Here is a 15,005-nt window from a genome sequence, read left to right as displayed (position 1 = left end):
TCGATAGAAAATTCTTATCTCGATTTAATCTTATCTTATTAAAATTTTAACTCGAAGTAAGATAATATTAAGTATTTAAAATCTTATCTTATCTCGCTTCGTTACGTAATATATCTAAGAATCTACTATTAAAATTTTATTTTCTTATAAAGAAGAAGTTAGCGTCGAATAGAGATAAGATTTTAAATAAGAGTTTCGAGATAAGTTAGAATAGAATAGTTTATAGTATTAATTTTAATAACTTATAGCTATTAGTTATAATATAACTAAGATTTATAACTATATAATTATAATTTAAATATATTAAGATAATTAGTTTACTTAATATATATATTAAATTAATATATTTAAACGAGTAAAGATCTATAAATTAAATTTATAATTTTTTTTTAAATTAGAGCTATCGAGTAAACTCTAATAAGCGATCTTTAATAAGCGATATCTGAATTTCTTATCTATAAATATCTATAAGACTAAATTTAATAATTCTTTTTTTATCTAAAAGCTTATATTACGTTCTATAATTAAAATAAAAAAATTTTAGAATTTTAATAGAAAATAAAAACGTTATTCTAAAACTAAATAATATATATTTATTTTTTAATTAGAGCTGTGAAGCGAACTTTAATAAGCGAATTTTAATAAGTAGTATTTGAATTCCTTACGTTTTAATAATTATAAGATTAAATTTTAAAAAATATTATTATTAAAAAGCGTAAGTTTCGGATTATAATTTAAAAAAAATCTTAAAATTTTAATAGAAAATAGAAAAGTTATTAAAGTATTAAAAGTAGAGAGAGAGATTTTTAATAGTTACGAACGCTAATTTATTTATTCGCGATAATTTAGTCGATCTAATTAAAGAGTATAAATCTAACGAATTAATAATTAACTATATATATAAATTTAAGATTTTCTAATTTAGCTCTATCTTATTCTTTTATATATATTAATAGCTAAGATATAAGTCTCAAAGTAATTTAATTTATTATAGACTACGAGTAAAGGTCTATAAATTAAATTTATAATCGTTTTTTTAAATTAGAGCTATCGAGTAAATTTAATAAGCGATTTTTAATAAGTAATCTTTAGTGAGCGATATTTAAATTCCTTATCTTTAAAGAACTATAAGATCGAATTTTAAGATTATTTTTTATTTAAAAACTCATATTACGTTCTATAATTTAAAAGAAAAATCTCGAAATTTAAATAGAAGATAAAAATGTTATTCTAAAATTAAATAATATATATCTATTTTTTAATTAGAGCTATCGAACTTTAATAAGCGATATTTAAAATTCTTACTCTTTAATAATTATAAGATTAAAAGTTAAAATTTTTACGTTATTAAAAAGCGTAATATTCGCTCTATAATTTAAAAAAAATTTAAAATTTTAATAGAAAATAGTAAAGTTATTAAAGGATTAAAAGTAGAGTAAGAGATTTTAATAGTTATAAACGCTAATTTATTTACTCGCGATAACTTAGTCGATCTAGCTAAAAGGCGTAATAACTCTAAGTTTATAAATAGCTATATATATAAATTTAAGATTCTCTAATTTAACTCTATCTTATTCTTTTATATATATTAATAAGTTAAGAATAAATAAATTAAAAAGATAAATCTCTAATAATTTAATAAGCGACTTTTTATATTTATATTAAATTTACATCTACTTATATAAGTTCTTTTCTTATATTCTATCTATTATATATATTTAATCTATTTATATAATAATTATATATAGCTCTAGTTCTAATTATATTAAATATTAGTTATTAATTTTATTATCTTAATAAAATTAATTACTAATATATAGTTTATCTTAAATCGATATTCGATAGTCTCTAAATAACTCTTATTTATTAAGATATTACGATCTAATCTTCTAGTTTATCTATACTCTATCTATTATAAGATATCTTAGAGATACTTATAAAGCTACTAGCGTAGACTTAACGTCGTATATATATATATCTATAAATTATATAAAGTAATTAATATTTTTTATACTATATATTTATATAAGTTAAAATATAATAATTTCTTAATAATTAATAATAATATCTAACTTTACTTTATAGAATATCTAGACGTTATTAGACGTTTATATAAAGTTTATATTAATATCTAATAATATAACGCCTTAAGTCGAATCTAGAATATACTCGCGTTATGAAATATCTTTTAATATTATTCTATCGATTCTTTTACTAGATTTATCGATATTATAATAACTTCGAATATTATAAAAGAGTAGTAGAAATAATAAGTTAGCTAATTAGATAATACTCTACTCGTCTTACTTAAGAAATAAATAATAAAAATAATAAAAATAATAAGATTTATATATATAAGACTAGAAGTATTAGAAGCTCGATTTAGATTTACTTAATTAGTTACTTAATCTAATATTCTATAAGAGAAAATATAATATAGTACGAAGATAACTATAGAGATAGTTAGTAGTAGTAATATAATAGATCTACTCTCTATAATCTTATATTAATCTAATACTTAGTAAGAGAAGAAAGTACTATAGTAGATAAATATGAAGAACGTTACGAAGAAAGTAAGCGAAAATAAGATTATTATTATTATGAATACGACTTAGCTCTTTAAGATCCCACGTTATATACTCTCTACGATTTCATATTAAATTATTACTTAGTAAGCGAAGAATATTACTATAATTTAGCTTACTATCTTTATATATCTAGATAATATTATATTAATAGAATACGAGTATTCGTATATATTCGAAAGTACTCGATATCTAATAATATTCGATTTAAAATTCGATAAGTTCGACGTAATATTAAAAAATTTATCTTTTATTAAAATTCTATAATAACTCGATATAATTATAAAGAATAATATTTAAACTTTTATTGCTAGTAATATTAATATATCTAAGAACTTAATTTATCGTTTTTTAAACCTTATCGATCTATCGATTTATAAAAAAATTGTCGCTATCTTTTCTTCTATCTCGTCTTCTTCTACTACGTCTTCTTTTACTATCTCTTCTTCTATTATATCTTCTTTAACTATCTTCTTATATCTTTTATCTCTTTTATTTCGCTATTATTACTATTATAAAGTCTCTAGTAAAGTCTATAATAAAGTCTATAGGAAAGTCTATGATAAAACTCGCTACTATTATAAAGTAGATCTTTCTTTATCTTACTATTATTACTATAATGAGATAAGCGTTTATAGTATTAATAGACCTAATATAGAAGATATAATAGTCTTTTTCTTAACTGAATTTCTATCTCTCTTCGTATTTTTAAAAAGATTTAATTCGAGATAATAACTAGGCTATTCTTTATAATATTTTATTATATTATAGAGTCTCGATATAGTATAATATCTTATCTAGATAGATATATAGTAAAATTAAAAATAATACTTATATTTTAATATTACGCCGAACTTATCGAATTTTAAATCGAGTATTATTAGATATTAAATACTATCGAGTATATATAAATAAAGATCTATAAATTAAATTCATAACCATTTTTTTTGATTAGGGCTGTCGAGCGAATTTAATAAGCGATCTTTAATAAGTATTATTTGAATTTCTTACCCTTAAAGAACTATGAGATTAAATTTCATAATTTTCTTATTTCTTAAAAGTGTAAATTGCGATCTATAATTTAAAAAAAAAAATCTTAAAATTTTAATAGAAAATAGTAAAGTTATTAAATAATTAAAAGTAGAGTAAGAGATTTTAATAGTTGCGGACGCTGATTTATTTATCCGCGATAACTTAGTCGATCTAATTAAAGAGCGTAGTAACTCTAAATTTATAATTAGCTATATATATAAATTTAAGATTTTTAAGCTTAGCTCTATCTTATTTTTTTATATATATTAATATTACTATAATAACGTTATAAGAGAAGATTCTATTACGTCGATCGTAGTTAAATTATTATAGTTAATTAAATCTCTATAGAAGAATATCGAATAATATATATTTAGACGAATTGAAATCGTCTAATATCTTACTTCAATACTATTCGAAAGACTTTTATTACGATAGAAGAATTTACGAAATATATATTACTAATTAATCTAATATCTTTATATCTTTTCGACGTTTAAAAAATCATATATATATACTTCTTGCTATAAAATATAATATTTCTCTATTTTTTATAGATTATTATTATAAGATATCTTAGAGATACTTATAGAGTTACTAGCGTAGACTTAGCGTCGTATATATATATACTTATAAACTATATAGAATAATTAATATCTTTTATATTATATATATATATAAGTTAAATTATAATAATTTCTTAATACTATCTTATTATATAATAATTAATAAAACTCTTATATATAAATATCGAGATAGCTATATCTACGAGTTATTAATATTTTATATTTTTATATTTTAAGAAATAATAACTTATATTTTTATACTTCGAGAAATAATAATTTATAAATTTATATCTTATTTTTTTAATAAGAGATATGAAAATATAAGATAAAATAGAATTTTATAAGAATTTTATAGTTTAGAGAATAAAAATATAAGAGTATATTATCGAATTATATCTTAAAAGTATAAATTCTTATTAGATTATATATCTACGAGTAAAGATCTATAAATTAAATTTATAATTATTTTTTTAATTAGAACTATCGAGTAAGTAGATAAGCGATCTTTAATAAGCGATCTTTAATAAGCGAACTTTAATAAGCGATATTTAAATTTCTTATACTTTAATAGTTATAGCACTAAATTTAATAATTTTTTTTTTTCTAAAAGTCTATATTTCGTTCTATAATTTGAAAAAAAATCTTAAAATTTTAATAGAAAATAAAAGAGTTATTCTAGAATTAAATAATATATATCTAATTAGAGCTATTCGACTATCGAGCGAACTTTAATAAGCGATATTTGAATTTCTTACGCTTTAATAATTATAAGACTAAATTTTGAAATTCTTATAAATTCGAAAAGCATAAATAGCGCTTTAAAATTTTAAAAAAATGTCTAAAATTTAATAGAAAATAAAAAAGTTATTCTATATATTAATAATATATATCTATTTTTTTAATAAGAGAGACGCGGAAGGGCGAGATTTTAATAATTATGATACGCTAATTTATTTATTCGCGATAAGTTAGCTAGTCTAGTTAAAAGATATAATAACTCTAAATTTATAATTAGCTATATATATAAATTTAAGATTTTCTAATTTAACTTTATCTTATTCTTTTATATATATTAATATTAAATTATATTTAGAAAAAAAGTATAATTCGATACTTTACTATTACTTAAAAATATAATTTAATAAAGATTTATACTTATTATAATAGTTTATTTAAGTAAGTTAGTTATAGATATAATAAATATTTATTAGAAATTATTTCTTTAAAGTCTCTATAGAGATTTAAGTAGAGGTATTTTTATTTATAGCGTAAAGTATAGATATCTCTAGACTATATTTACACTTCTACTTCGAGTCGAATATCTCTAAAGCGTATTAAGTATTTAAGTCTTTTAGTATAAGAGATATTCGAAAGCGTCTTCGAAGGAGATAAACTCTATAAATCTTAAAGCGTAGAGTAAGATATAATTAGAAATTATTTATATTAAATACGATTAAAGAAATTCTTCTATTCGTTTTTACTCTTATTTATACGTTATTTAGAAATCTATTATTTATATAACTTCTTTTTTCTATTAAACTTTACTATTATTATTTTCAATTATAGAACTTATTTTACACTTTCTAATAATTTAAGATTTATAAAATTTAATCTTAATTCTTATTATTCTAAGTAAATCTTAAATTAAAGTATTTTCACTCTTCGAGAGTCGAATTTTAATCTCGAAATTAGATATAAAAATAGATTACTTTTATAAATTTAATTTATAAGTTTAAACTTATAAATAAATAAAATAATAGCTATTAAAATTATAATATTAAAAGCTATTTAAAGTTAAAATATTATTATTATAAAATTAATATTAATATAATATAATTTTAATATATAATATAATTATATATACTCTTAATCTTATTAAATTTAAACTAAGATTAAAAATATTAATTTAATACTATTATAAAAGTTAAAAAAGTATATTATTTAATATTATTTAATAAGCTATTAATTTATATTATTAATAATAATCTTAATAAGAGAAAGTAATAGAAAAAAGAATATAATTTAATATAGATAAGTATTATAAGTTTATTAAAATAATAGAAAAATATTATATCTAACTTTATTTAAAGATAATTAAATATTATAAAAAGTATCGCTTATAATTATAATAATAATAATAAGATAATTTAAAATATATTTAAATATAAGAAGATAAAGAGATATAGAAAAGATAGAAAATATTAAAATATTAAAAGAAATAATAGAGAATAAAAATAAAGATAAGAATAGATAAATTAAATATTTAATAGATAAATTAATTTTAAAAAATAGTAATTTAAATATTTTCTTATAGAGTCTTAATAGTAATAAAAGCTTATTATTATTATATTAATTTATTACATAGAGTTGGTAAATAATAGGCATTTTGGTATTGCGTCGGATTTATCGGATTTCAGAGCGTGCAAATGGGGGTAACGTGCAAATGGGGGTGGAAACGAGTATTCTATAGTCGGACAGGCTAGATCGCGGATTATCTCCTTTGTAGTTTGAGGCCTTTTCGACAACTTATCGAATCATACCCCGAGCAATGGTAAATTACCGAATCATACCCCAATTTTGGGTGGAATTTGGTGTAGGGGTATTCGCCCAAAATGCAATTCGCCCCATGTAGATACGTACCGCTTTATGCAGGTGAGACGGAACACGCCCCACAGGGCAACTATGAATGCCAATCCTCATGGATGGCCGAGTATGACCATCCTTAATGCGCGAGTTCATGGAGCAGATAGGGTTCAACCGGATAAGGAAGGGAAGTGCTACTAATCAGGCTTTGGTCCTTCGTCCATCCTTCCCAGCGACCCTCTCCATTTCTTTCTTCTCAATGCGCCGACAAGCATCAGAACTACCAAGGCCATCTTGTCTCTTAACCCGTGGCTGCCAGCATGTACCCAATCGAAAGCTCGTACTCCCCCTATTTGGGTCTCTTTCTCTTGCTATGCAGCAGCTGCGTAGCGCTCGTTCAGTTCTTAAAACCTACCGACTTGAAATGGTCGCCTGGCACAAAAAGATGGGCAATGCCACCAGGGCCACCGGGCGTACCGGTCTTGGGAAACTTGCCACAGATGATGCAAGCCCGCCGCGGAGCCCTTTCATTCAATAAGTGGGTGAGTCTCAAACCTGTCCAACAGGAGAATGCGCCTTGGTCTAAACATTCGGCAGCTGGCCTCCTTGATATCGTACGGTGAAATGGTGACGCTGCGAATGGGATCCAAGACGTGGGTTGTGCTCAACTCGGACCGCGTCGTCTCGGAAATCATAGCCAAGCGAGGGAAGATTACCAACGAGAGACCCCATATGCCCGTCGCGAGTGATCTTGTGAGCAACGGAAAGCGCACAGTGATACGACAAGAAGAACAATGGCGAGAGGGACGCCGTGTGATGCATCAGTTGCTCAGCGGCTCGAATCTCCAGGTCTACGCTGGCATGCAGGAGCTCGAGAGCGTGGACATGCTGCGCCGATATCTTCGGGAGCCCAACTTGTGGTTTGCTCACAACTATCGCTATGCCACATCCGTGCTTTACCGGATCGTGATGGGCTACCCCCTCAACAAGACCAGAGCGCAGCTCGACGACTATCAGAGGGTAACGATCGAGTTTGTCACGACCATCAACCGGAGCTACGTGGATTTCTTCCCTTCGGTCAGCAAGCTCCCCCATTTCCTACAGCCTTGGCGGCGTTTCTGGGCTCAGATGGGCTCCTTCCACCGCCGTGTCTTCCAGGAATGGTGGAAGCCCATCAAAACCGCCGTGAGTAACGGCTCGGCGCCGCCCTCATTCGTCCGCGACGTTCTTCTTCATCCAGATGTGAAGTTTTCTGGAGATGATGAAGAGGCCATGTACCTGGCTACGTCTGTAATGGCAGCCGGCGGTGACAACACCCGCATGACGATGAACGTGTTCATCATGGCCATGGTCACGCGCCCCGAAGCCCAGTCGTGGGCACGCGAGGAAGTCGATCGAGTGTGCACGGATGGTGAATCGCTCCGGCTTCCCCGGATGTCTGATCTGTCGGCCATGCCCTACGTAGCCGCCATGATCAAAGAGGTTCTACGCTGGCGACCGACCGTCCCCATTGTTCCACCCCACCAACTCACCGAGCACCTGGAGTTTGATGGGCACTTTATCCCTGCCGGCACAAGCTTCCTGATCAACTCAATCGGGCTGTCGAGCGAGTTTGACAATGCCCATGAATTCCAGCCCGAGAGATGGATTGACAGTTCAGGAGCCGATAAGACACCCAACTTCTGGGGGTTTGGAGGCGGCCGTCGAATCTGCGTCGGCTCGAAAGTTGCGGAGCAAGCTCTGTTCATTGCATATGCCCGTTTGCTTTATTGTTTCGAATTGAGTCCGGTTCGTTACACGTTTGCCTTTCTATTCCTCATCTTTGGTTCAGAATAACGAGTCACTAACATATGAGACGTCTCTAGAACGGTCCAATCGACGACGAGAGACTCAATCACCAAACCCTCAATGAGCCATTCCCTGTGAAGCCCACCGTTCGCAGTGCCGGACACGCATCGCTTATCGAGGAGGAAGCATCCAAGTACGAAGCTTCATTCTCTACATTCGGGGCCAAATGAGTCGTTTTTAGCGGGACTCATCAAGGCAGATCAGAGGGTCTGGCAAACAGAAAAGGATGGAGTACCCGAAAGCTTGGATTGGCCGTCGGAATGCGACAAGCGACAGTCTTGAGAGGCCCTTGATCACAAACATTCCTATCACACATGTCACGTTGTCTAATATGCATGCTTCCAGGGAAACTATACAGCCTCGGGTGCTACGAAGCTGTTTTATCCTGAAAAATAGATAGCTGTGGTGAAGACTACATTTACCGTGCCCCATATAAGAGTGTTGACGAAAGACCAATACATACTACTTTGTTACTGTCACTTCAAGATCACATTGAGTAGAGAGTATGTCAGGAGGACACAATTGAGCATTTCACACAATCTACCTCTTCTCCCTTTTCGCCTACACCTGCACCACCGCTGCTGCATCACAATCACTGGTATAATTCCAATATAGCAATATCCTCAACATAAGGTTGCTATCACAGATCTTCGACCAATATGCGTGCTTGTACAGCTGCAGTTTCATGGACATTGTAATGCGCAGTCAACGCCCACCCATGACCTGATGTCATACATTGTTGTAGAAGCTAAAGCCATGTTCCACCTACCCATCAATCTCATTGATGAATTGCCACGATTGTTAGCGAGCTTGTCTCAGGCACTTTAAAACCTCATGGTGGCTATGTTGCTCTGCGACTTCCACAGGGAGACAACCTTGACAGTCACTGATAGCTGGGACAGCACCGCGTCAAAGTAGCAAGTCAACCACTTCCGTTTTGCCAAGCTCAGTTGCTCGCTACAAGCTGTCCCCTGCCGGCCGTACCAGATGCGAATGAGACTGTTTGATTTGTTTAACTCTGTCCTCAACTTGCTCATTGTTGATGAACAGGGACAATACCGAATCCGGACTCCCCTAGCTCTTGAGGCTCATCCTGAGAATGCCAGCGGAGATAGTATGGACGATGTTATGGTCCTGCAAGGCATGGGATTTGAAGTGGCTGTGATTTGTAAGTTGAACGGAATGCAATGAGCATGCAGGGTGCGGGCAGGTGAATAATTTGCCTTCCGGAAGGTATTTGAGATGTTGAGTGTGCACATGCCGAGATAGGGTGAATGGCTTTGCAAAACATCGAGTTCGTGTGTCCGCCGCCAGCTTATCATCTCCCAAGCAGAATAGGCACTGCGTTCCAGGGCACTGCATAGGGTAAATCTCTGGTTCTGTGTCAAGGAAGCATGGACCAACTTCTGCCACATCATCCACGTCAGACATGATATGCCGGCCCCGTGGTCGGGGATATTTGCGTCTGTCAGACAAAGACGCATACAGCGTAACAATTCGCAACAGTGGAACTGTGGGTTAGTGGGTCCATTATGAGGCTATAGTTTGTGTAATTATTTAATTAATCGTTCCATCAATATGCGATATATAATAATAGAGAGATAGATATTTATAGCGAGTACTATTTATATAGTTACTATACTAATAACAAATTCTTTATTTAAATTATTCTCTTTTAAAGCTATATTATTATTCTTTTTTTTATAATTAAATTTATATATATTAATCTTTATTTAACTATTATAAATATACTATTTAACTATTATAAATAAGTTTAAACTTATAAATTAAATTTATAAAAAGTAATTAATTTTTAAATCTAATTTCGAGATTAAATTCGACTCTTAAAGAGTAAAAATACTTTAATTTAAGATTTACTTAGAACTATAAGATCGAATTTTATAAATCTTAAATTATTAGAAAGCGTAAAATAAGTTCTATAATTGAAAAAAAAAATAAAGTAAAATTTAAAATAGAAAAAAGAGAAGATATATTTATAATAGATTTCTAGAGAGTTAATTAATTTTAAATTAATTTAGATTTAATTAATAAGAAGTTAATTTTAATATCTATTATAGTTTACTTATATTAATTATTAATATTTTTATTTTTATAATTTTTATACTTTTTATTAGTTTTACGATTTTTACGATTTTACGATTTTACGATTTTTTAGAGAGAAAGATTTATGAATTCGAATCGAGGACGAAGAGAAATAATTTCGAAAATTATTAAAATTATTATCACTCGACTATCTAAGCTTATATTAAAGAGTATTCTTAAAAGAGTATATAAGTTTTTAATAAGCGATATTAAAACTCTTTATTTTAAAATATTTATAAGATTAAATTTAATAGTTTATTTTTTTTCTAAAAGCTTATATTATATTCTAAAATTTAAAAAAAAAAAATTAAAATTTTAATAGAAAATAAAAAAGTTATTCTAAAATTAAATAATATATATCTATTTTTTAATTAGAACTGTCGAGTAAACTTTAATAAGCGAACTTTAATAAGCAAAAAGAACTTTAATAAGTAAGATTTAAGATTCTTATCTTTTAATAATTATAAGATTAAATATTATAATTTTTAGATTATTAAAAAGCGTAATCTTCGCTCTATAATTTAAAAAAAAAATCTTAAAATTTTAATAGAAAATAGTAAAGTTATTAAAGAGTTAAAAGTAGAGTAAGAGATTTTAATAGTTGCGAATACTAATTTATTTATTTACGATAACTTAGTCGATCTAATTAAAAAGCGTAGATCTAATAAATTTATAATTAACTATATATATAAATTTAAGATTTTTAAGCTTAGCTCTATCTTATTCTATTATATATATTAATAAGATAATTTAATTATAGTATTAGAATCGATATAAATATAATATAGATATAGATATATTAAATAAGTTAATTAGATATCGAATAACTATATAGATAGAAGATATTAAGTAGTAATAGATGTCTTTATTAAGATACGCTAGACTCTAATAGGCAATAGGGCTGGATGGTGTGTTAAGGGAGATGTAGGGTACGCTCGTAACAGCTAGGGAGGTGTTATCACTCCGGTCCGGGTTTGGGTGAGATTTTGCAAGAGATTCCTTGCAGGTGGCGACCGACAGAGAAGGCACTACAGACCTTTGTAGAAATATGAGAGGCCGGGCGTATAAAGGGTAAGTGTTACAAAGAACATCATCAGTTCTAGTATCCGCCCCTATGTCATAGGTGGGGCGACGTATTGTGCATGGTACCTTCAATGATAAGTATGAAGCATATTCTCGATTTTAATCTGGGAATTGGCTGCCGGATTTAGCCAGGTTGTCCCAAAAGCCGATTGGATGAGTGGCTGGCTCCGGAGCTATCATTCTAGCTCCGATTAGCTTATCTCTCGCCTTGCTGTAAGTCTTCACCTTTCCATCATACCGTATGCGTGGCCGCGGTATGACTGGCGTCTTTGTTTAGAGGTGGCAGCCGTTTCCTTTCTTCGACCACACCAACATGGATCACAGAACGCGTGCACGTGTCATCAAGGCGCTGTTGGTCATAACCTTTGAGTTTCAACCCGTCAGCCTTTAGGCAATTAATGCTTCGGGACGAGCAATGCAGGACCAGTCTCTTGCTGCAAGCAGGAAGTATGTATACAAGCCTCTCGAATCGCCTTCTAATACTAACAGTTGGACTGTGGGTTAGTGGGTCCATTATGAGGCCATAGCGTTGGTGGCTGTTTGATCAGCCGTTTCATCATTATGCGACTATGCGATATGCGATATTAGGGAGACAGGTGGGCATGGCGAGTACTATTTGTATGCCGGGCACAAGGAGTGGGCTCTTCATTCGAATTGTTCTCTTCAGAGCCATATTATTGTTCTCCCTCCCACCCACACCTATGTATAGCTTCATTTCACTCCAGGGCATGTCGCTCAGACATGGGAGTTTTTCTAGCGCTGGGGCCTTTTTCGGGCTATCTGCTCAGTCCAGATGTCCAAAAAGCTCTTAGCTGCCCCAGTGTTGGATATGCCCAATCATATATCTACATATCTACTTGTGCATGCGTTGTTTCTGTATGGCCTCACTGTTTGCGAGCACTAACAGGGTCTTGGCTGTTGAACCTGGTACCTACGGGAGCGATATGCACTGCACCCTGCGAGAAGTGCAACCGGGTGATGGTACAATCTATACAACAATCTCGTACGTCTGGGGAGACGCAAAATTTCCATGCAAGGTTTCCTGTACAGGCCCGGACAATATCAGTGGTATACTATACGTGACCGAGAACCTTCATGCCGCCCTGCAAACAATCCGACAAGTGGATCAACCCATGACTGTGTGGGCTGATGCCATATGCATCAACCAAGACGATCTCGATGAACGGTCCCAGCAGGTCTTACTGATGCGGAAGATTTACTCTGAAAGCTTACGACTATTTATCTGGCTGGGAGAGGATGGCGACTTGTACGGTGCAGCTTTTGACTACATTTCGTACGCCCTTGAGAAATTCGAATATCCGCCTGGCCCTGTACTTGGTGATCCCCATGCTGTGAGGAGTCTCATCAAAGACTTATATTCTAAACTTACAGACGAGGTCTTGTCTTCTTTAAATCTTTTTTTCGGTAACAGTTGGTTCCGACGAGCTTGGACGTTTCAGGAAGTCCTTTGTGCTTCTGAGGCAACAATTTTTGCTGGTGACCGAACTATCCCTTACGAAGACGTGGCGAATTTCGTTAAACTAGTGCTTGACTTCGGCATTGGATTCCGGCTCTCAAACATGTCATCTCATCTAGCGATGGGTCAGGTCACCGTTATAAAACAATTTCGCAATAGACCCACTACCCTGCTTCAACTCGCCGCAATGACTCGATCACGTCAGGCCACAGATCGTCGAGATAAACTCTACAGCCTCATTGCCATCGCTAGTGATAGTGCCCTCTTACCATATCAGCCAGACTACCGTATCGCAGTAGGCAAAGTATACCAAGATTTCACGGTCGCTTGGATCGCTGAATACGAAGCTTTAAACGTGCTATCTCTATGCGTTTATTCGGAAGACGCATTGGGAACACCATCCTGGGTGCCAAATCTCGCGCGTTCAAAAGACATTCCTAGCATGGTTGAAACTGTGGAGGATCCCTTCGAAGCCTGCGGTCCTTACGATGAGTCCAAAAGGCTCTCTGTGCGAAATAATACATTGTCAGCCCCAGGACTACTATTGGAAAAGATTGCAAGATCAGCGAGCCGTAGCCTGGAAGTCACAGTTAGGATTGGCGATTTGCACAAATTTCTAGCAGAAGGTGCTATGGACCAGCTTCATGTACTCCGAGAAGCATTACAATTGACAAGTATGCCGTGCTGGAAGGCTCCCGAACCTATACGCAAACAGGCATTCTGGCGGACTCTGCTCGGGGGAAATTGGACAGACAACTGCAGACTACGTCAACATCATGAAAACGATTTCAACAGCTACTGGGAGTTCATGCAGCAGTTCGATCCTGAATTAGAATCTGATTCAACTTGGGATGGCTATGACCTGGTCCGTGTTACCAATGTAGAAACAAAGGTGATTGACATAGCTAGAGAACGCCGCTTTTGCATGTCGGAAAGCGGTCGCATGGGATGGATTCCCAAAGCTGGAAAGGAAGGTGATATAATAAGCGTGCTCTATGGTTGTTTCGTGCCTGTCCTCCTACGACCGAAAGGCAACGCGTATGAGGTCATTGGAACATGTTACATCCACGGAATCATGGATGGCGAAGCAGTTGCGGCTGCGCAGAGTCCTATGCAGCAGATAGATCTGGTGTGACTTGCCATCGCATGTCTAGAACTAGTAGTTTCGGCACAACGATTGGCGCTACCAGCGTTTCGAGCAGAGGAAGTTCTGTGGCCATCTTTACCCACTTGTATACGTGTTTTCAACTGATGCTATAGAGAACTTTGCCGTTGAAATATTAGCGTCTAATGAGAATGTCATGGTATAACTTAGTAAACTGACTTTAGGTACACCGAAAACCCGACCACCAAAGAAAGATTTCAATTCGCGAACCGTGAGCATCTGCACGCAACAAAATCCTGCTTCCAACAGCGGCACTATACACTTCCCCCCTTCCTTCGAAAACCGCTCCTCTATCATGGACCCCCCAACGCACAGCGCAGGAGCCGAAGGAACGAAAGCTGAGCCAGAGGCCATGATCGAACTCCCTTCTCAAAGTTTTAGTTTTTCAGCAGCAGCGACCGAGATAGATCTCAACACCGTGCTACGGCGTCGGCCTTAAAGGTGTTTATGCGATCGGCTCGATGCTTGTGGGGTCGCTACTTTGGAAAATGGCAGTGGTCACGATGTCGGAATATAGCGACACGGTTGTTTAAGTTAAGATTACTCGGCCCGGGGTTTTGGTT

General features: G+C 32.6%; 2 protein-coding genes across 2 annotated transcripts; both read left to right on the top strand.

Moving 5' to 3' along the window:
- Positions 1-7,086: 7,086 nt before the first annotated feature.
- On the top strand, positions 7,087-8,784 carry HO173_007885 (uncharacterized protein; the record flags this gene model as incomplete). Its single annotated transcript, XM_037309785.1, has 3 exons — positions 7,087-7,308; positions 7,364-8,554; positions 8,632-8,784. The coding sequence occupies 3 exons, from the start codon at positions 7,087-7,089 to the stop codon at positions 8,782-8,784; spliced, it is 1,566 nt and encodes a 521-aa protein (XP_037163462.1).
- Positions 8,785-12,113: 3,329 nt separating this feature from the next.
- Positions 12,114-14,412, top strand: HO173_007884 (uncharacterized protein; the record flags this gene model as incomplete). Its single annotated transcript, XM_037309784.1, has 2 exons — positions 12,114-12,151; positions 12,708-14,412. 2 exons carry the CDS (start codon positions 12,114-12,116, stop codon positions 14,410-14,412), a joined length of 1,743 nt encoding a protein of 580 aa, XP_037163461.1.
- Between the last annotated feature and the right edge of the window lie 593 nt (positions 14,413-15,005).

The sequence above is a fragment of the Letharia columbiana genome, assembly GCF_014066305.1.
Source record: "Letharia columbiana isolate WasteWater2 chromosome Unknown Sc0000026_s0, whole genome shotgun sequence".
Classification (NCBI taxonomy): domain Eukaryota; kingdom Fungi; phylum Ascomycota; class Lecanoromycetes; order Lecanorales; family Parmeliaceae; genus Letharia; species Letharia columbiana.
Note: the sequence above shows the minus strand (reverse complement) of the source record. Positions and strands in the feature narration are given on the sequence as shown.